General features: G+C 49.0%; 1 protein-coding gene across 2 annotated transcripts in view; it reads right to left on the bottom strand.

Annotated features, from left to right (window-relative positions):
* EXOC4 (exocyst complex component 4) overlaps window positions 1–20,701 on the bottom strand; it is a 303,602-nt gene that overhangs the window by 16,407 nt on the left and 266,494 nt on the right. The window contains exons 15-17 of one of the 2 annotated variants that reach the window (XM_066318880.1): window positions 13,076–13,217; window positions 9,281–9,459; window positions 7,807–7,966 (exon numbers count right to left, since the gene is read on the bottom strand). In XM_066318880.1, the coding sequence (XP_066174977.1) occupies window positions 7,807–7,966; window positions 9,281–9,459; window positions 13,076–13,217 (481 nt within the window). Of the gene's footprint in view, window positions 1–7,806; window positions 7,967–9,280; window positions 9,460–13,075; window positions 13,218–15,638; window positions 16,170–20,701 lie in introns of those variants that run through there. The other variant, XM_066318881.1, reaches the window with a different exon arrangement.

Raw genomic sequence — 20,701 nt, 5'->3', positions numbered from 1 at the left:
CAGGGAATCAAGGAATCCAATCCTTGGATTGGCCAGTGAGGAGAGGATTTGCTGGAATGCTCCTGTGGAAGTTGTAGAGGAAGCACACAAATAAAGCCACTGCTAAAGCCAGTGGTGGATCCACCACACACACACAGAGGCTTTAACTGGAACTAAAAATGAGCTTTCCCACTAATCCTCATGTTTCTGTGGGATGAAAAACTGATCAGAATCTGGGCACCGTCTGGAGCTGCAGTTTCGGCCTCCTGATCCAGACTTTAGACCTGGACTAAGACTCTGCAGCCTTGTGGGGGCTGTAGGGAAAGCCCTGTGGCTTCTTCCCAGCCAAAACCCCTTCCCAACAAAACATCGTCCATGTTTCCTGTGGAAAACAGGAAGGCTGTTCTCTTCCTGCAAGGCTGGGAACCCGGCAGAACTCCTTGTCCCACCCCCTGAGCCCCAGCCAAGGTGTCCTGGGTGGGTTTCCCAAAAATCCAGAGCCTGTGGGGAGCCCACCCCATCCCACTGCTGACCATGGACCACATGGGTTTGCTCCATGTTTTTACTGCCACCAGCCACCACCCAAATTCTGGGCAAACAAAGCAAACATTGATGAATTCTCTGTGATTTCCCAAAGCCACCACAGACACCACCAGGACTGACACCTCCAGGATGTGCTCTCAAACAACCCGAATTCTGGGCAAATAATGCAGATATTGATGAATTCTCTGTGATTTCACATGGGTGGCAGTGGCCACCAGGACTGACACCTCCAGGATGTGCTCTCAAACCCCGGCCTGAAAAAAAAACAATGCTCACCTCACAGGCTTGGAGAAATAAAATGATCCAAAATTCCAGCTGGACAAGCAGAGTTCCCTGAACTCAGACCTTCTATTAAAGCATCTCCACAAGTAACTGGCTGGTGGCAAAGCATCGTCACCGAGGCCAAAATCACTAAAGGTGGAAAATAACAAGGAGAAACTTCCACCAAGAAAAATCCCTTGCCTTTAATTACCATTAGCAATGCAGCATGACAGAGGGAGATAAACACACAGGCACCTACACAAATAAGGAGCTTATTGGGAACACAAAGTAATTACTTGGATTTTTTTTCTTCTCCCCCCCAACCCTACACCGACATTCAAAACTTATTAGTCTCCAGAAAGCACATATCAGCAAAAGACTGTCACCTCGGGGATAAATGAGGGATTTGTTTGTAATTCATTTCCAGGAGAATGTATCCTGATGGTTTGAAGGCAGAGAAGGAGGAGGAACGTGCTCTGGCCAAAACAGACTTCTTAAAAAATGTTTATTCCCATCTGCCCTGAGCTGCTTCCCTGGAAATGGGAAGAGAAGTTCACCCTCCCCATTGATTGTTTCTCTAACACGCCACGAACCGAGCGAGGAAAAGTCAATGAAGCCTCTCAGTTTTTCAGTCCATTTCCAGTTTAGCAAAATTGAATTAATCTCTTTACTCGGAGCAGCTCAGACATCCCCGTCCAGGCAGTGAAAATCGTTGCAGAGGCCACGAAAACCTCTCTCTTTTAAAGGTTACTGAGCGAAGATTAAAAGCGCCTCGGGGAAGGGCTGAAAAACCTGATCAAAATAAAACATTGAGTCAACACTGGGAAGGCTGAGCAGGTTTGGTGCCTTCCAGAGCCTGCTGAGATTTTCAGGTTCTTCCTTCTGGCACGTGGAGCCATCCCCATGGAGAGTGGGTGCTCCGTGACTTCCCACATCCAGCGTGTTCAGGGGGAGAGGAACTGCTGTGCTCCTCTGAATTAGGGGAATTTAGCCCCTAACCCAGTTACTCTGGGGTTACTACGGGGTGTACAGCCTCAAGGGTGTTGTCCCGGGGAGGAATATTTGAGAGCAGCCCTAAGGAGAAGGACTGACACACCCATGGAAGATGAGCAAGGTTTCCTCAGAGCAGAGTCACGTCTTCGAAAATCTCCAAAACATTCCAAAATCTCCTCTCCATCCTGTGCTGAGGAGCTAAGAAGCTTCAGCAGAGGACTTGGCCATGCCACAGCTTCCAGGAGCTCCTGAAGGACTGGGAAAGATGAAACTTTGGGAAACCTGGAGCAGGCACTTGGCTGAAAAGGCCAAAGGAGCTGGGAAGGGTCTGGAGCCCCAGGAGGGGCTGAGGGAGCTGGGAAAGGGGCTGAGCCTGGAGAAAAGGGGGACCAGGGGGGACCTTGTGGCTCTGCACAAGTCCCTGCCAGGAGGGGACAGCCGGGGGGTCGGGCTGTGCTGCCAGGGAACAGCCTCAAGGTGGGCCAGGGGAGGTTTAGATTGGATATTTGGGAAAATTCCTTCCCCGAAAGTTATCCAGCCCAGGCACAGCTGCCCAGGGCAATGAGGAATCCCCATCCCTGGAGGGATTTAAAATCCATGTGGATGTGGCACGTGGGGCACTGATGGCAGTGCTGGGGGAACAACTGAACTGGGTGATCTCAGAGAGCTTTTCCAATCTAAACCATTCCATGATTCCAAATGTACTGAAAGCAGGGGAGACACCCCAGGAAATGCTCCAGGGAATGCTGTGAAGGCGCAAATTGGTGCTGTCCTAAAACTCCTGGCAGCTGCAGGTTTAAGTGGGAAGGAAATCCATGGATGGGTGATTTGCTCTGGGGAGTTTTAATGATCCCATAAAAATGTGGATATTGGGGATGCAGGAGCAGCACCTGTCTGGGGAAGGGCCATAGAGGGACCCTCTGATCCCCTAAACCCCCTGGGGATGCAGAAGGAGGAAGGTGAGGACGAGGGTGTCAAGCTGAGGGGTGGTTTTTAATCCTCTGCCATCGGGATTTTTGGTTAATGCGGTGAAACCACTAATTACAGCTAATTACACCCTCACTGAGATCAAAGCTCAGTGGAAACTACAGGGGGGAGCAAACAAGGCGGAAAAGAAAGGCAAAGAAAATACGGATTTTGTAGCAACCGAGTCCTTAATTGAAAACTAAAGCAGCTTTGTTAATTAAAGGCTGCAAGCCCAAAGAGGACACGCTCCAGAGGCAGGAGTCCAGTCTGAGATGGAGACCACACTTCTCTCCCAGGCTGTCAGCAAAGGGAAGATTTTCCTCCAGAGCCTCTCCTGCCCCTCAGCCCCTGGAGGGAAGGGACTTCCTGGGATCCAGACTGTGAAGGTTTGGGGATTTTTACCTTTCACAACTCGGGCTAGGAAGGGGGGGAATTACACGGCCCTGTTTACTCTGCTAACGTGGGGTCTACCCAAACGGAATGATTTTGAACACCCCAGATTTAGTCTGGCTTGAGGGCAGCCCCAGGAAGATCTGAGATGTTTCCCTCGCCCAGAGGCGGCAGGGGGGCATCGCAGGAGCTCTGCAGAGACACCTGACCCTGAGCAAAGGGATCTGGGTCAGCATTTGCTGGACCTGATGCTCTCCACGCACAAACCGAGCTCAAAGATGGCTCTTAGAGGAAAACCCCTCCAGCAGGCAACCTGGGCACCCAGGCACAACACAGTATTTATCAAGAGTAACATCAGACAGAGAAATGAGATTTGGCAATGAGAAGTGTTCCTGCAGAGCACGGGGATGTTTAAGTGTGTCTCCTTTTCCCTCGGCAGCTCCCAGTAGATGGCAGCAGGTCATTGCTGATCCCTGGGACAGCCTCGTGCGGCAGGGAACGGCAGAGATCTGGGGACCATCGAACAAAAACCTGCCCAGCCTGGCAGGACAGCAGCCCTGAGCCCGAGGATCCAAACCTGCCACCACAGCCCTGCCGTGATGCAGGGTTTGATAAAGGCTCAGGCTCCAGCGGCATCCTCCATCCTAAACCTTCCTAAACCATCCTAAACCTTCCTAAACCTCTCCCTTCACAGGATCAGGGAATTGTGGAATGCTGTGGGTGAGGAGGGATCATCCAGTGCCACCCCCTGCCATGAGCAGGGACATCTTCCACTATCCCAGGTGCTCCAAGCCCCAGTGTCCAACCTGGCCTTGGAATAAAGGTGGGGTTTTGAGTAATGGGAACATTCCCCAAACCCATGGAGGGGCTGGAGAATGTCCAGGGAACGGAGCTGGGAAGGGTCTGGAGCCCCGGGAGGGGCTGAGGGAGCTGGGGAAGGGGCTGAGCCTGGAGAAAAGGGGGACCAGGGGGGACCTTGTGGCTCTGCACAAGTCCCTGCCAGGAGGGGACAGCCGGGGGGTCGGGCTGTGCTGCCAGGGAACAGGGACAGGAGGAGAGGGAACGGCCTCAGGCTGGATTTTAGGGAAAATTCCTTCTCCATAAGGGTTGCTAAAATTGGAAAGAGCTGCCCAGGGAGGTTTGGAGTACCCATCCCTGGAGGTGTCCAAGGAATTCCTGGATGTGGCAGTCAGAGCTCTGGGCTGGGGACAAGGTGGGGGTCAGGCACAGCTGGAACTCCACGGTCTTAGAAATCCTTCCCAACTTCCATGATCCTGTGAGTCCATGATTTGGTATTATTGGTGGCCAAACCAGGAACAAGTGGAGCTCTGATGGCTCCGCCCCACCCTTTCCCTGAGGATCCACCAGCAGTGGCAGTGACGTGCCACATCTGCCACAAGGACATGCCACAGCCAGTATCCCTGGTGACATCACAGCCACTGCACCTGGTGACGTCACAACCGACGTCCCTGGTGACATCACAGCCACTGTCCCTGGTGACGCCACAGCCAATAACCCTGGTGTTGTCACCAACAGCAATAAAAGATTCCTGATCCCTGCAGGAGGAGTGTCCATGGGCACAACTGGAATGGCAGCAAGGGAAAGCTCCAGCTGACCCCAGGTGTGGGGACACCTCTGGGTCCCTCTGCTGCCACCAGCTGAGGCCTGGGGACAGTGACAGCACTGCTCAGAAACCTTCATTTCCGAGGTGGCAGTGACACTTGTTAGAGAAAATGTTCCCATTTCCCTGCTCCCTCTGCTCCCTTTACAGCCTCCTCAGCTCACCCTCCGGGACACTCAATTTTTGTGTGACTCAGCTGCATTTTTTTCAGTGATTTTTTTATTTCAGGGTAAGTCTGGAGCAGAATCCTCACCCCTTCTGATTACCTCTGATGAAATCTTCATAAAATCCCAGAGAATTTCAGCTGGGGATAGAGGAAAGAAGGCACAAGGGGAAGGACCTGAGTAGGAATTCAAATTTGAAGCTTTTATCCCTTTCATGCCCTAAATCTAATTCTGGCTGTGAAACTTTGGAGATCTGGAGGCATTTGGAAGTCATGCTCAGTCCCAGACTTTGCAGCACATGCCTGGATATTCCATTGGGAGAAAACCCTGCTTTTTCCTCAATAAAGCAGTGGAAGCCCCAACAACCTCCTGCATTTCTGCTGCCCTAGATACTGAACACACACAGGAGTGAAAAACCTATTAATATTTGCAGGAAATTTAGCAAATGCTACAAACCCTTTGTGACACCTGAGCAGTCAGAACCAGCCCGTTTCACCCATTCTCCTGGTGGAGAAAAAACTCCTCACCCCACTTGGCAATTTAATTTTTTTTCCAATGGAAACGGGCTCCAGCTCTGCTCTGCGATGCTCTGCTGAGACTTTCCCTGCCTTGAACTGAGAACCTTCAAGCAAAACTCATTTAAGACACATTTTCCCCTTTGCCATGGGACTGTTCCCAAAGCAGCAAATGCTGTGTTGTCACCTGCAGGCTACAGAGCTTTGGAAAAATGGGCTTGGAACAGCAAGAGCCTCACCAGGACCAAGTGCAACCTGGGCTTGCTGTGAATCCTCCAGGTGATTTTGGCTTCAGAGGAGAAAGGGGATGCCCAGTGCCTCTGAGGCCTCTGAAAAGCCTTGAAGACCACCTCTGACGTGAAAAATAAAAGCAAAATCAAAAGCACAATGCTCAGGAAAAACCTTAAAAAAACTTTTGGCCTTCCACAACTGGTCTGGTCCTTCCTACAAACCGATTTTAAACCACGGGTTTGCTTTGAGAAAAGGGACCTGTTCCAAATTCAGACCGAATGCATGGAGAGGGGCTGTGTTGGAGTGATCACTGATTGTTAATTGTGGCTAATTGCTCCTCGAAGCCTCAGTGTCGTGGACACAGAAATATCCAGGCAAGGTTGGGAGTCTCCTGTCCCACTCATGATCCTCCAATTCCCTGGAGAAGTGAAACAGGGAGGGAATTTATCCCAGGAGGTGCAGGGGGAAGGGAGAGCAGGGCAGGCAGGATTTCTCCATCAGCTCTGCCCCTGCCCCTGCACATGAAAAAAACCCCACTTTATCTTGAAAAAGGCAAAACTGAGAGTTAACCACAGCACAGAGCATTTACAGATTCCTGCCTGAGCCGTATCTCAGAGGTACAAATCACTTTTATCCCAGCCTGATGTTGTTTTATGCTTTCTGGAGGGGAACTGTTATGTTTATTTAATAGTTTGAGCAGACCTGGGTGAGGTGGAGTCCCTGGGGTGGCGTGAGAGCCTTGCTGAGGTGATTGTGAATTCAGGTGAGCAGGGCAGGGCTCGGGTGCACCAGAGCCTTGTTTATGTGGAAGGAGAGCCTGGGTAATAAACATTCCAACATTCAGGAGTCACCTGAAGAGCTAAAGAATCAAACAGACTCCTCGGAGCATGGAATTATGCCCCAAAAGAAAAGAGGGAAGTGGTGAAAGCAATGAAAGAAAAATGTTGCTGGATTGATTTGATGGGAAGAAATCTGCACAGAGCTGCTGTGAGAGGGTGGGAATTAGGGTCTTCTCCCACGGAACAAGGGACAGGACACAAGGAAATGGCCTCAAGTCATCCCAGAGGAGGTTAGGGATGGATATCAGCAAAATTCCTTCACCACAGGATGGTCATTTAAGAAAGAAAAGATGAAATTTGGGAAGTTTATTCCTTCCAGAGTTTCTAATGGATCTGTCTCCCCCCACCTCCTGCAGGCCTCAACATTCACAACTTCCTCACCCCTCAGATCTGAAGAAATGAACTCAATAATGATCCACCCCCAGATGAGATCCCAAATAAATGAGGCACTCAGTCACACTCCTCATCCAGGAAGACCAAAATTCCCTCCCAATTCAGTCTCCAACAGCGATGGTACCAAGTTTTCCCAATGTTTGTGGTGAGTCAGATCCAAGTTTCCCACAAACCTCTCTCATCTGACCCCATTCCCTCATTTCCAAGTCCCAGACCTCTCCTGTGGCTGTTCCTGGGCTCAGCTGTGCCCTCCTGATCCAGCTGCTGCCACAGAGGACCAGCTGAGGAGCTCCCAGGTGCCAAAACCACTGCTCAGGGTTTGCCTTCACCCATCTGCTCATCCCTCAGTCCTCCTTGAGCGAAGAGACCCCAAAATGTGGGAGAGGTTTGCAGGGGAAATGTCACACCCAGTTTGGGGGTTATTTTGCTGCTCCTGCCGTTTCAAGGTAACGGAACTTGAGGGAGATGTCCCTTCAGGACAACCTGGATCTGGTGACCTTGAGCCTTCAACAAACCCAAATATTTCTCATCTGGTAATAAATCCAAGCACCAATTTCATCCTAAATTCTACCCATTCCCTTTGGAAGCTTTTCCCTGCCTGGGTTTTGGTCTCGGAGAAGCCCCAAGGAAGCACCAAGCGCAGACACTTTGGTGGGACCTCATATCAGCCTCAACTGATCCACATTTGGACTCGATGACCTTGGAGATCTTCCCTAACCTCAATAACCCCCCCCGACTCCATGATTGCTCAACCAAACAATGTTGCTCAACCAAAGGAAACCCAAAATTGCCACCAACACCTCGCACTCGTTGAACCTGACTCTGATCTGGCCACCTGAGACTTTTGGAAGGAGCCGCCTCTGCCCCTGTGGGGGCCAGAAAAGTGAAAACACCCCGAGGTTTGTGCTCACCTGGCGAAGTCCAGGTCAGCCTCCCGGGACATGGTGATGTTGGTCAGGTTCTGCTGCAGGATGAAGATGTTCCTGCACATTTTCTTGATGCCAGACTCGCTGATGCGCTTGAAGTAGTGGGCGCCGTTGATGAGGATGCAGGAGATGAGGTGGCCCAAACCTGCGAAGGGGGGGAAAAAAGGTTTAGTGCCAATTAATTCATGGTAAAACCCCCCAAAAATGAGCACTGTTGAGTGGTGCATGTCAGCTGAGGTCAAGGGATAACTGGATTTTACCTGGAAACCCCTCAGTAAATCTTCATGGTGCAGTTTAGGGCTTTCCAGTTCTTCAGTAAAAAAACCACAAAACTGCCCCCCAAAAGTTAGAGCTGTGTTATCATGACCAGTGATTTTAATCAGGTTTTGTAAAATGTCCCTTCCAGTCCCTCTCCCTGTCTGGGCAGAGCAAGTGTTAGGGTTAGGGTTAGCGTTAGGGTTATGGGTCACTGCAGCTCCTGTAAAGCCACAGGATTTTAATCTGTTTTCCAGGATGGTGTTTTCCCCATTTTCCCTGGAAAATTCAGTCTCCAGAAGCAGGAATGAGCTGCATTTCAGTGCCCCTGATGCACAACCCCTCTCTGATCAGTCCTGACAGTTTCCTGTGTCTGAAGGATGTCACAAGGACACAGCTGGGGGCTAAGGGACACAGCCACCTCCAAAATGATGCATCCACTCATGTCACATTACCAAGAGCAAAAACCCAGCCTGATTTACACTGCACAGGCCTGGGCAAGCCCAGAGGCCAATTAAAAGTTTAAATTAAGGATTCAGTTCATGTACAGGCAGCCAGTGTGGGGCATCTGTGAATCCCAGACTCGGGGTTAAGAGCTGCCTGTGATTAAGGAGGACCACAAATATGGATTTAACTTCAACAGGATGTGAATGGTCCCCGTGGCTCTGTGTGGTGTCCCTTGCCTCTTCTCGAACAAACAGGGAATCACAGAATCCCAGGATGGTTTGGGTGGGAAGGGACCCTAAAGGCCATCCACTGCCACCCCCTGCCATGAGCAGGGACATCTCCCACTGTCCCAGGCTGCTCCAACCCTTCCCTGGACATCCCAGGGATCCAGGGGCAGCCACAGCTGCTCTGGCAATTCCAGCCCAGGCAGGAATTCCCAGTTCCCAAGATCCCATCCAGCCCTGCCCTGTGGCAGTGGGAAGCCATTCCCTGTGTCCTGTCCCTGCAGGCCTTGTCCCCAGTCCCTCTGCAGCTCTCCTGGAGCCCCTTGAGGCCCTGGAATGTGCTGGAAGCTCTCCCTGGATCCCTCCCTTCTCCAAGGGAACATTCCCAGCTCTCCAGCCGCTCAAACCCCACACAGTTCTCACCCATCCCTGTTCTGAAGGTGACAATTCCTTCATCCCTGGAAGAAATCCCGCAGAGCTTTGGGATAAGAATGCAAACCCCTTTACGGGGGAAGGACTGGGAAGGGCCTGACCTTCGAAGATGTACTGGAACTTGTGCTGCTGCAGGCTGGCACTCATGGCCTCCTCGATGGCGCTGATGTCCTTGTTGAGCCGCACCACCAGCGGGTCGTAGTCCATGCTCTCCACGTTGGCCACGATGGCGTAATTCCCTTGTTTGGCCAGAGGGATTAAGTAGTGGAAGCAGTGAACCCTGTCAGGCACCAGGGAGAAACATCACAATGCAACAACCCCTCCTTTTAGAGTATTTGTGGGATGCAAAGTGGTTTTTCCCTTCCTCGAGCTGGTAAAAAAAAATAACTTCAGGAGATGGGTGGTTTGTAGGGGTTTTTGGCTTCTTGTCTTCTCTTGCCAAGGTCAGGATGAATAATACTCGGGAAGATGTCGAGTTTGGACTTGGAATGTTTATTATATTTTATCTGTTTACAGTATTTACAGGCCCATGAGCTGTGAGCTTAACTAGCAAGCCAGGGAAACGAGGTAACATGGAGAGCTTTTCACTTTTTCTAAGGTCTTTTAAGGGACAATCACCCAATACTAAGGTGGCACCTCTATTATTTATGGTTTTGAGCTAATAATGACCACTTTCGGCCCGCAATGCAGACATTTTTCACCCAATTCCAGAAAACCACCCAAACGCATGAAGATGGAAGAAGAAGGTGAAGAAGAAGGACAAAGACAACACCTAAAATCCTCCATCTTGACTGATGTGCATTACTATACACTAAAACCCCAAATTCTGAGTTTCTAGGATTCCAGCAGGTGGTGATGTCTGTGTTTAAGGCGTCCTCCTCTTGTCATTGTCCCGTCTTCAGGCATGGATCCAACAGATCCCTGGTGACAGCTCTGGCCTCCATCATCCCACTGAATTTTCCCAAGATTCCCCAGCTTCCCATACAATACCAGTCCTCCAACAAGAACTCCTTCCACGAAAACCTCATGAAAGTGGTAACTGGCAGGACCAGCGAGCCAGGGGTCATGGAATGATCATTAAAATTTCAAGATTGTGCCTATTCCCAAGAACTTCACACTTTCAACTTTTTCCTGTTCACCAGCGTGCCCAACCATCATCCCTCCATGGAAGGAGAAATTCCATGAAGTCAAATTCCAACGTGCCAATTCAAATCCCAACGTGCCAAATCATCATTCCATGATGGAAGGAGAAATTTCATGCAGTTAAATTTCAACGTGCCCAAATCATCATTCCATGATGGAAGGAGAAATTCCATGAAGTCAAATTCTAGTGTGCCCAACCATCATCCCTCCATGGAAGGAGAAATTCCATGCAGTTTAATCCCCTCTGGACTCTATAAAAACCCCTAATTAAGTAATTTCTCTAAATGCCAGAGAGGAAAGTGCTGTGTCCAGAAAAATCCACAGCAGAGCTCCTTCTGCTTTTGTAATCACCCACTGGGAAAAAGGTTGGGTTCTACTTCCACCAGGAGGTGTTTAGGTTGGATTTTAGGGAAAATTCCTTCACGGAAAGCATCATCCAGCCCTGCACAATCTTCCCAGGGCAGGGGTGAAGTCCCCATCCCTGGGGGGGGATTTAAAGCCACGTGGAGGTGGCACTTGGGGACACGGTCAGGGGTGGCCTCGGCAGAGCTGGGAATGGTTGGACCTCATGGTCCTAAAAGGTCTTTTCCAACCTAAATGATCCCATGACCCTGAAATTCACCTGCCAGGGGAACAAAGCAAAGCCTGAGGGGGAATCCCTGACATTTGGGGCATCACTCAGGGCCAGCACATGGGGACAGGGAGTTCACACCAGAGTGGCCCAGAGCTGTGACAGAGATGTCCTGACTCCCACATTCCCTGGAAAACATCCTTGGGGTGTCCATCACATGCAAGTCTAACTTAGGGTAATGCCCACAGTAAAGGATCTTATATATAATTTTATTTATTGTTTTGAAATAGAAAAATCCTGTAACAGACATTAAGTAGCCTAAAATTTCATGGTTATTCCAACAAAAGCTGCTTCCATTCCCAGGCTGGATGGGGCTTGGAGCAACCTGGGATGGTGGAAGGTGTCCCTGTCTGTGGCACTGGATGATCTTTAAGGTCCTTTCCAACCCAAACCTTGCCAGAGTTCAGGATGTGATTCCATGGCCTGGTGGATGATCTGGGTGTGCCAAATGCCTCCTTTAAGGCAGCACATCCACATCCAAGGAGCAGGATCTCAGTGACTCCAGGGTCATGCCCAGGGGTACTGGAGGAGGAGGAGACAACACCAACCTGCATCTGGAATGGACAGTGGCTCTGAGGCAGGAGAAAGTCAGGGGATAATTGTGTGGAATTCCCAAAACTGGTGGAGAATTCCAGGGGACAATTCCCAAATTCCTGGCTGTTTTGTTTCACCTGCAGCAGCCAGAGGTGGGATAAATTCCCAGGCTAGTCCCAAATGTGACCTGAGTGTCTCTCAAACCACAGGGATTCTGTGGGCGGATTCCCACTGTGCTGTGCACCCTGGAAATGGCACAGATCCAGGGAATGGGTGTAGGAGCAGAGAATCCTGCTGGGAACAGGCACTAGAGGGACTGGGATTGTTCCCTGTTACTGCAGGTGGTTGGAAATGCAGAGTGAGGGATCCAGGGAAGCTCCCACCCCACGGGGGTTTTCCTGAATCAATCCCTTCCACCCTTTGGACACGGTGGTTTGGTGACTTCACAGCTCCCAACTCAGTTCCTGTTGGAAGAACTGGAGGAGCTGGGCAGTGCTCTGCTCTAAATCCCAGCAAGAATTTATCCCTGAATTCCGTTTTAGGGGTTTTTGTTTGACCCAAGTGTGACTAAAAGCCACAGAGGGCAGAAACCCATCTCACGAGTCTGGGGTTACCTCAGGCATCACCTCCTGTTACAGCCCAGCTGGAAAACTGCTCCATTTCTGTACTCCCACCACCTTTTCCTCAAATCCTTCCTAGCCCAGCAGGTGATGGATGGCAGGATGAAGGACTGATGACAAGAATTAATGTGGATTTTTTTTTTTAAAGCTCCACGCTGACTCCAGCAGAGCACACGGGGACACGACGTGGCTTGGGATGTGTCAGCAGAGAACAAGCTGAGGATCCATCAAATCTCTGACATTCCCCTTCTATTTGATGCCTCAGAGCAAAGGGAAGCAATGAAAATACACCTGGCCTAAACAGTTCTCCAGGGAAAAACGTCCTCCCAGCGCTGGAGTGGGCAGCTGGCAGCCTGGAGAAAGGGATTTGCTGCCTTTGATCTTTGCATGTGAAGGCAGAGACTTGATGAAATTATCCAGCCCTTGAAAAAAAATCCAGCTGGTTCCCCAGTTCCTGTTACTGTTTGAAAAAGTAGGTGAAACTCCTATTTGTAATCCCAGAAAAACAACCTGTGGACACATCTGTTAGACCATGAAAACACCCTTGTGTTGTTTTTTCCTGGTCTCTGAAGCATAATCATGGAATCACAGAATGGGTTGGGTTTGAGGCACCTGCAGGATCATCCAGTGCCACCCCAGCCATGGGCAGGGACACCTTCCACTGTCCAACCTGGCTTTGGACACTTCCAGGGATCCAGGGGCAGCCCCAGCTTCTCTGGGAAACCCCTGGCAGGACCTCACCACGCCCATATTAAGGAATTTCTTCCTAAATTCTCTTTTAGTTAAGATACAAACCTCCCTAGGGAATTCCACTTTGGGTATCCTGCCTCCATCCCATGATTTGGCGATCTGGCATTTCTGGACTAACCTTTGCTGCTGTCATGGACAAGTTTGTCTCCTCTGGACATGATCTTCACCTGCAGCCCCCCAAGACCCTCCCGCTCCATCCCCAAATTCCAGGTCTTTACCTGACTTCCAAGTGCAGCACCAGCAGGCAGCGATCAGCCATCTCCTGGAAGGACCTGGCCAGCTCACTCAGGCTCTGCAGGATCTGCTCGGATGCAGGAAGGTGTTCCAGGCTGGCATGGCTGTCCTGGCCTGGGGACATGGCTGCACGAGAGAGAAGAGTTGAATTTGGGACACTGTCCCTCCCATCCAGAGCCTCCTGTGTGCTCCCAGCTCTGGGTGTTCTAACTCAGGAGTGGATCAAGGAGCGAAGTGCTCCTGCGGTGGATTAAACTCCCACGTGGATCCCAGGGGTTTTATCAACCACCAGGACACATTTTCTTGGGAAGAGATTGCTCTGGGGTGAGAATTCCTGTGGCTGCAGAGTCCAGGAGCATTTATGTTGCTCTGCTGGGAGGGAGGAGCTGCCTGGGAGCCAAGGCACAGCACCCACAGGTGAGAGTGTCCTTTTCGGTCACCACAATGTCCCCATGAACCTCAGGTGAGTCCCCATCCCCTCAGAGGAGCCTTCCTTTGGTTTTGTTCCTTAACCCTAGCTCTTGGGCAGGAAAAAGCAATTAAACCCCAAGCAACACCCCTGAGCAGCTCCTGGATCATTTCCCTCCCACTGAGACCTCCTTGGAAAAGCTCCTGGGATTCTATCCCAACCATGAGTGCAGGTGTAGCCCCATAACTTCATCCCTTGTGGCAGGAAAAATAAATGAATTCCACATGGAACACCCCTGAGCTGCTCATAAAACATTTCTTTCCCACTGAGACCTACTTGGAAAAGCTCCTGGGATTTTATCCCAAATACAAGTGCAGGTCTAAGTCTGTAACTTCACCCCTTGTGGCAGGAAAAATAAATGAAAACAGGCAACATCCCTGAGCTGCTCCTGGATCAACCCCTTCCCACTGAGACCTTGGAAAAGCTCCTGGGATTTTATCCCAGCCACCAGAGCAGCTCCAACCCCGTAACTTCATCCCTTGTGTTTCACCCCAGGGCCTGAGCCCTGAACCTCCTCCCTGCACCCATAACAAGGGGAACGCTCTGTTATCCCACACTCCACCCTAATCTGAAGAAGTGCATCCCAAATACCTGAGCTCAAGGCCTCAAGCAGCACTTCGGAGCTGAGCTGCCTCTGGTGATCAGCAGAGTGAAATCAGCTGCCCTGGAAGACTTGAATGAAATAATGGGATTGTGAAGAGATCTCCCGGATCTCCAAATCCCATCCCCACAATCCCTGTGTCCCATGGGCTCCAGCAGAGATTCCTGTGCCATATAAAAGATTCCTACCCTTGCTGACTCCTTCAAAACACTTCTGCAACAGGGAAGGCGAAGTTTGGGACTGAATTTCCAGCCTAACCTAATTCACTGATGTTTTGTATTTACTTCTTTACATGGCAGCATTATTCTTTCCCTCATGGAGTTCTCCATCTCTCTGTTGAATTACGGAATTACTTTCTCCAGGCTGAGCCCCTTTTCCAGCTCCCTCAGCTGCTCCAGACCCTTCCCAGCTCCAACACAACCCTGCACAGGAAGGATCTGTGCATTCCCAAGGATCTGCTGACAATCGACTCCCATTTTGAGTGGTGCTGATTTAAGGAAATGTGACTTTTGTACAGCCCCAGCCCTGGGAGAGGAATTTGGGATTAAACACTAAAAATAATCGGCCTAAAATTAAACACACCTTCAGATCCAGCCTGAAAAGATAATAAAAGAGCAAAGTGAGGAGATAAAAACCCTGATTTTGTGTTTTTGTTGGGTCTTTTTTGTTTTTGTTTTGCTTGTTTTGTTTCAGTTTTTGTTTATTTGTTGGGTTTTTGGGGATTTTGTTTGTGTTTTTTTGTTTGCTTGTTTTTGTGCAAAACAAGTTAAAGCAGAGCTGAACAAACAAGAGGGAGCTGTACAATTCAGCGTGGAGATCACAGAACATGGAAGGAGATGATCTTTGATGCCCAGAGAAGCTGAGGCTGCCCCTGGATCCCTGGAAGTGTCCAAAGCCAGGCTGGAGCAACCTGGGATAATGAGAGGTGTCCCTGCCCATGGCAAGGGTTGGAATGAGGTGATCCTTGAGATCCCTTCCCACCCAAACCTTTCCAGGAATTAACTCCATGAATTAACCTCTCCCAGCAACTCCTGAGATCACAGCAAAATCAATGAATTAATTTTTTTGAGCTAAGGAACATAGAGAAATTCCCATCCTGGCAAATATTGCTGGAAATAATGAACTGGCCTGGAGAGTGAAAGAGGAATAAAGGAAATGAGTGTGACAATCCAGCCTGGGTGGGAATGACAAGGACTTCCCTTCCCTGAGACTCCTTCCAGGCTCTCCCTGTTCACTGAGCTCTGCCCCACAAAGGAAATTAAATTCTCAGCGAGGGGGTGAGGGGCTTATTTACACGACCTCTAATTCCAGATAATCCCAGCCCTCTCAGGAGGCGCTTGGGGGGAGCTGTTTGTCCTCCAAGTGACACTGGAGGCTGGCAGGACTCGGGGTCAGGTCTAGGGACAATTTTCTGGTGACAGGACAAAGCAGAAAACCCACCTTTACCACATGGAAAACCTACATTTTTTTATTTTTTTTTTTTAGCCCCAAATCCTGGATTTTGAGAAGTTTTTATCCTCCTGGGGATGCAGGAATCATCTCTCTTCAGCAGAGCCAGTTCCCTCTGGAGATGCCACCCTGAAAGCGCTGGAGATGGATGGAGCCATCACTCGAAAAAGCAGGAGTCAGCTCCTTCCTGCTGCAGGGAGATGCTCACACACCACTTTTCTCCTCTCCACAACTCATCTGCAGCACTTTAAGTGAAGCTGTAATTGTGTTTGTCAGTGGAGATAAGGGGAGGAGGGAGATGGGCACAGTCTGCTCCTGGTTTAGAGCACTGAAATCCTTCTGGGTGTTCAGGGAGGAGCCTCAGGTGGGGTTTTGGGGGGGATGAATCTGAATTTCTCCTGTGTGTTTTTTTTGCTTTTGGAGCTCAAAGGAAGCCTTTCAGAGCCCATCAATTTTCCTTTCTTCTCTGGACATCCAGAAGAGAAAATCCTATTCCTTCAAGTCTCACTCCAGATAGTTTTACTCCATCATCCTTGGCAGCACGAAGCCAACAAATGAGCTGGAGCAGCAGAAAATAATCAGAGCCTGAATTATTAAAGGGCTTTGAGAAAAAAAAAAAAGGAAGAAGAAAGCCATTTGGATCTGGCTGTGGAGTTGGGCAGTTCCTTGGGCAAAGGCTGAGCGTTCCTGGGGCTGTGGACCCACCACACTCTGAAAAAAGGGATCTGAAAATCTCTCACTGCTGAAATGCTGGAAAAAGGGCAGGAAAAAAAAAACTGCTGGAAAAACAGACCAACCATCCAATTCTTGTTGTCCTTCTCCTCCTTCTTAACCCACTTCCAACTCCCGGCCAATGTCCTGCTCCACTGGCCTTTATCATCCTGGAGCCTTCCCAGACTCATTTGCCTGAGGTGAATTTTCCATGCTGCTGGATAGAAGTCCCACTTTTTGGGGGGGATTTCTCCTCCCTGGCTGAAAGCACAGCCGAGTCCTCTCTCTCTCTCTGAGGAAAATAAATGTTTCATCCCAGCAGAGCTGAGAAAAAAAAAATAAACTCATCCCAGACCTTGTCACCCACGACTTCAGTCACCCTGCAGTTCCACAGTGCCCTCCTGACAGGTTGTACCTCCTAAATCCATGGATGCAGATTGCCAGACACATTTTTTTTTCCACATTTTTGGGTGTGAAACCAAACCGCTGGAGCCACTCAGGTGCGAGCAGAGTGACCACTGACAGAGCTGAGTGGTTTAAAAGCACGAGGAGCAAAATCAATCCGAGGAGACAAACTCTGCGCCCTGAAGCTGAGGAAGGAACCTCCGAAATGCTCAGGATTTGCACAGCATTCCCTGATTTGCTTTATGGGGGAAAGGAAATGTTTACTGAGGCATTTTACTGCTCTGCTGGGGGGAAAATCCCTCCTCTTTGGGAGAGAGATGCAGCAAGAAACTCCTGCTGAATTTAGGGACCAGTTCGCAACTCCTTACATTTAAATGTCTTCCTCTCCAGAGGAGGAACTCCAAAAAACACAGGGAAAGGGGAATTGGTCATGGGGTAGGTGCTGGATTAAGCCTTTAAAGAGCCACAGTTAACTCTTCTCTCTGCTGGAGATTTCCTGGGGATCTCAGGCAGCACTTTCTCTCTCAGTGCTTGAGCTCCCGGCAGGTAAAACCTGGATAACGGGGTTTTATCCATCACTGCCATTCCAGCTGACTCAGTTCTCCCACAGCTTTTAGCAGCACAACGAGATGATGCCACAAGGACACAAAATCGCTGCTAAAACGCCTCCAAAAAGGAGAATATCTGGTGTTCAAAGGAAAAAGCTTTGGGTGAAGGCAGGCAGAATTAGAGGTGTGATTATTTTTTAAAGGAGTAGGGTGTGAACATCAGGCCCAACATCAAGGACTCATTTCAGCGGGATTTCTGCCAGGAAACCTCTGACTTTTACACCCCAAAAGCATGAAAAAATTTAGTAATTTTTAAATATTTCATTATTTAAAAGCCACCTCTGTGTGGGATTCAGCTGAGCAAGGGAAAGGTGCTGCTGGTGAGGAAACCTTTGTGAGGGGACGGGAACGTCACCAAGGTGTCCACACCCCACCACAAGGTGACTCCAAGGTACAGATCAGTCACTGCCTTCGCCTGAATTGGTCCATTTGGGAATTCCAGGACTGGAACGAGCCATAAAAGCTGGAGCTGGGGTTTGATTCTCCCACAGTTCACGGGATTCATTTCAGAGTGATGGGAATTCAGGAAGCAAAGCTGGATTTTGGGGTTGACACCTTCCCTGTGCTTCTCTGAGGTGTGAACATTTGGGCCTCTTAGATATCAACAAATACTTCACATATTCGCCCAGATATTGCTGAAATGCTTCTCTTTTGTAGGGTTTAAACCCAGGGAAATAAAACAATCAAAGGAATGATTTCTCCCAAGATTTCCAAGATCATGGAACAGAACCAAGAATTTTGGAGGGGAACTTTAAGGGCCATCAGTCCAACTGGCACCTCACACCTGGATTTGGGATGTGAACTGTCCAAATTGTCTAAATCCCCAGCATTTCACTGGGAATTCACCTTTTACTGGGATCAGTTCCAAAGAGACAAAGTTATGCTCGAAGGACGAACAGAAGTGAAGAGGAAACGAGCTCGGGGAGAGCTGCTCATTAGGAAATCTCCGAGAAAATTCCCACTAATGAGTCCTGTTTTCTCGGAGAAAAAGAAAAAATTAGGGCTGGGTTGGAGGAAACTTAAGGAAGGGATTCCCCCTTGCAGATCTCCTCGAGGTTCTGACAGCAGCACGGGGGGAAAAAAAGAACTGCAAGGAGATTAATAAAAAAAAAAAAAAAAAAAAAAAAAGCATAAAAGAAGGAGAAGGAAAAGGAAAAGAAGAAGACAAAAGTGAAGGGCTGGCAGTGAGAACTTCCTCCGACGGCCTTTGTGTCCTTAAAATCCAAGTGCAGGAGAAGGGGACGAAGGTGGGGAAAAAATACAACCAAACCCATCCCGACCTTTTAGGTGGTCAGGAAGAGCTGCAGCCCCCATCAGCTGGGCAAACAGTAATGATGAGCAGAGCCCAGACTGTCACCGGTGATAAAGAGCAGCCTAAACACTCTATTAGTTTTTCATTTGGGGAATTAATGTTTTTTACGGCCTGTGTACACTCGGCACTTAATGAATTGTCTCGTTAGCGCTGCCTGCGGAGCTCCTCCGCCTGCCTCCGCTGCCGGGCATAAATTTCCCCAGGAAATTAGCACTTTTTAAAAGGCAATAACTCCTCCAAAAAGTGGTTTGTTTTCTGTTTTTCTGAAAGGATGCAGCCTTGGGGAAAAAAAAAATTATTTGGTGGGGAAAGGAATCGGTTAAATAAAAATAAAGGGCAACATAGAAAGTGCGTGGGGAGGCTTGAGCTCCACCCTACACCCCCTGGAAGGTTTGGTTGATCCACACTTTCCTTTAAGCACTTTTCAGTCTGGAAAAGGCTTGAAAACCACCTAAAACCATTTGGTTCATTAAAAAAATCCTCCAAAGATCACGTGTTTTTCACTAAAAAACTGGTGGTTTTTTTTTTTTTTTTTTTTTTTTTTTTTTTTTTTTTTTTTTTTTTCCCACTGAAGGAAGCAAAAATGTGCAGGGAGAATTAAGGCATGATTCTAGCAAAGGATTAGGAACAGAGTTGATTTCACTATGGAATGATTCCCTAAAAAGTCCGGGATTTGCTGTTCCTGTGCTCCTCAACTGGGAAAATTCCTCTGTTTTCAATCATTTATGATGTAGCTTTCGCAGAACTTGCCCTTCTCAGGATTATTATTTTCCTGGGCTGAATTCTACTATCTCAGAATGACTTGATTTTAAAAAGTCCTTTCAGCTTCTTCTGAGTTCTGGGAAGGTGGGCGGTTTTTTGTTAGTTTGTTTTTGGTTTGTTTTTTTTCATGTTGTAGTTTGATTTTGGTTTGGTTTTTGCATGTTTGGTGTTTCCCAATGTGCTTCACCAAATTTTCCTTAAAATCACAAGTCAGTGGAGACACTTCCATCAATCTACAGCAACCCAAAACCTCACTCCCCTTCTCCTCAGTGTCCTCCAGGATACTGAGCTGCACCTTCCCAAAAAACGCCCTCAAAACCTCCCTGCAGGATTTCTTTGGCCCTGAGAGATTTGCAAAAGAACCTTAAATCTCCCAGTCTGTTGGACTCAGTGGAAGAGAAAGCAATAAAATTCCTGAAGTTAATCAGTGTCCTGATGCCCAGGAGTAAAAGTCTAATGAAAATAAATGCAGTGAAACAGATCCTTAGCAATCTTTTCTTTTGACAATTATAGATAAAAGCGGTTTGTTTTTTTTTTTTTCCGAGGCCCGTTTGGTTTGAACACATTGGTTTGCAAATCAAGAGGAGCAGCCCAGAGGTCTGGAAGACAAAGAATGAACGAGTTTTGTCCAAGGGCACACAGAGGAAGGTGGGAATGGGAACACCCATGGGAATGATGAAGAGCTGTCCAATTCGGGGTGAAGAACGGGAAAGGAAAAGGGACGAGCACCAGGATGATCAGACTCAGCCTGATTTCTCCACGATTCCTGGTTATTCGAGAGTGATATCCCCCAAATCCCAGAGGAATTTGAGTGCTGCTGAGATCGGAGCGACCCAGTGGTGACTGTGATTTTGAGTCCCCATCCTTTAATTTTGACGATTATTTTGCCCCTTCCAGAGCAGGGCAAGGAGTCGCCTCTGTCACCCCGAGGAGGAGCAGGGAGGACGTTCTGCTCTCCATCTCCGCCATCAGGGAATCATTTTCTCCAGAAGAGAAAAAAGGACGTAAAATGGATGAACCAACAGGAGTGGCCATCAGGCTCCTTGGAGCCGTTCCCACAAAAACCCCGAGATTTCCTGGCATTACTCACTCGGGATCCCGGCTGTAAAAGGCTTTGAAAGCTTTGCTAATTAGGTCACTTATTTACATGACAATCCCCTGCCTTTAGGGCCGGTGGGTGGGAGGAAGGAAAGACGGAATGAGAGTAATTAGCGTAATGATGATGGCGAGTTAAGTGCTGACCCCACGGATCGATCCCGGCACAGATTCCCGGTGTCGTCTCCCACAACAGCC

The sequence above is a fragment of the Sylvia atricapilla genome, chromosome 5 (genome assembly GCF_009819655.1).
Source record: "Sylvia atricapilla isolate bSylAtr1 chromosome 5, bSylAtr1.pri, whole genome shotgun sequence".
Classification (NCBI taxonomy): domain Eukaryota; kingdom Metazoa; phylum Chordata; class Aves; order Passeriformes; family Sylviidae; genus Sylvia; species Sylvia atricapilla.
Note: the sequence above shows the minus strand (reverse complement) of the source record. Positions and strands in the feature narration are given on the sequence as shown.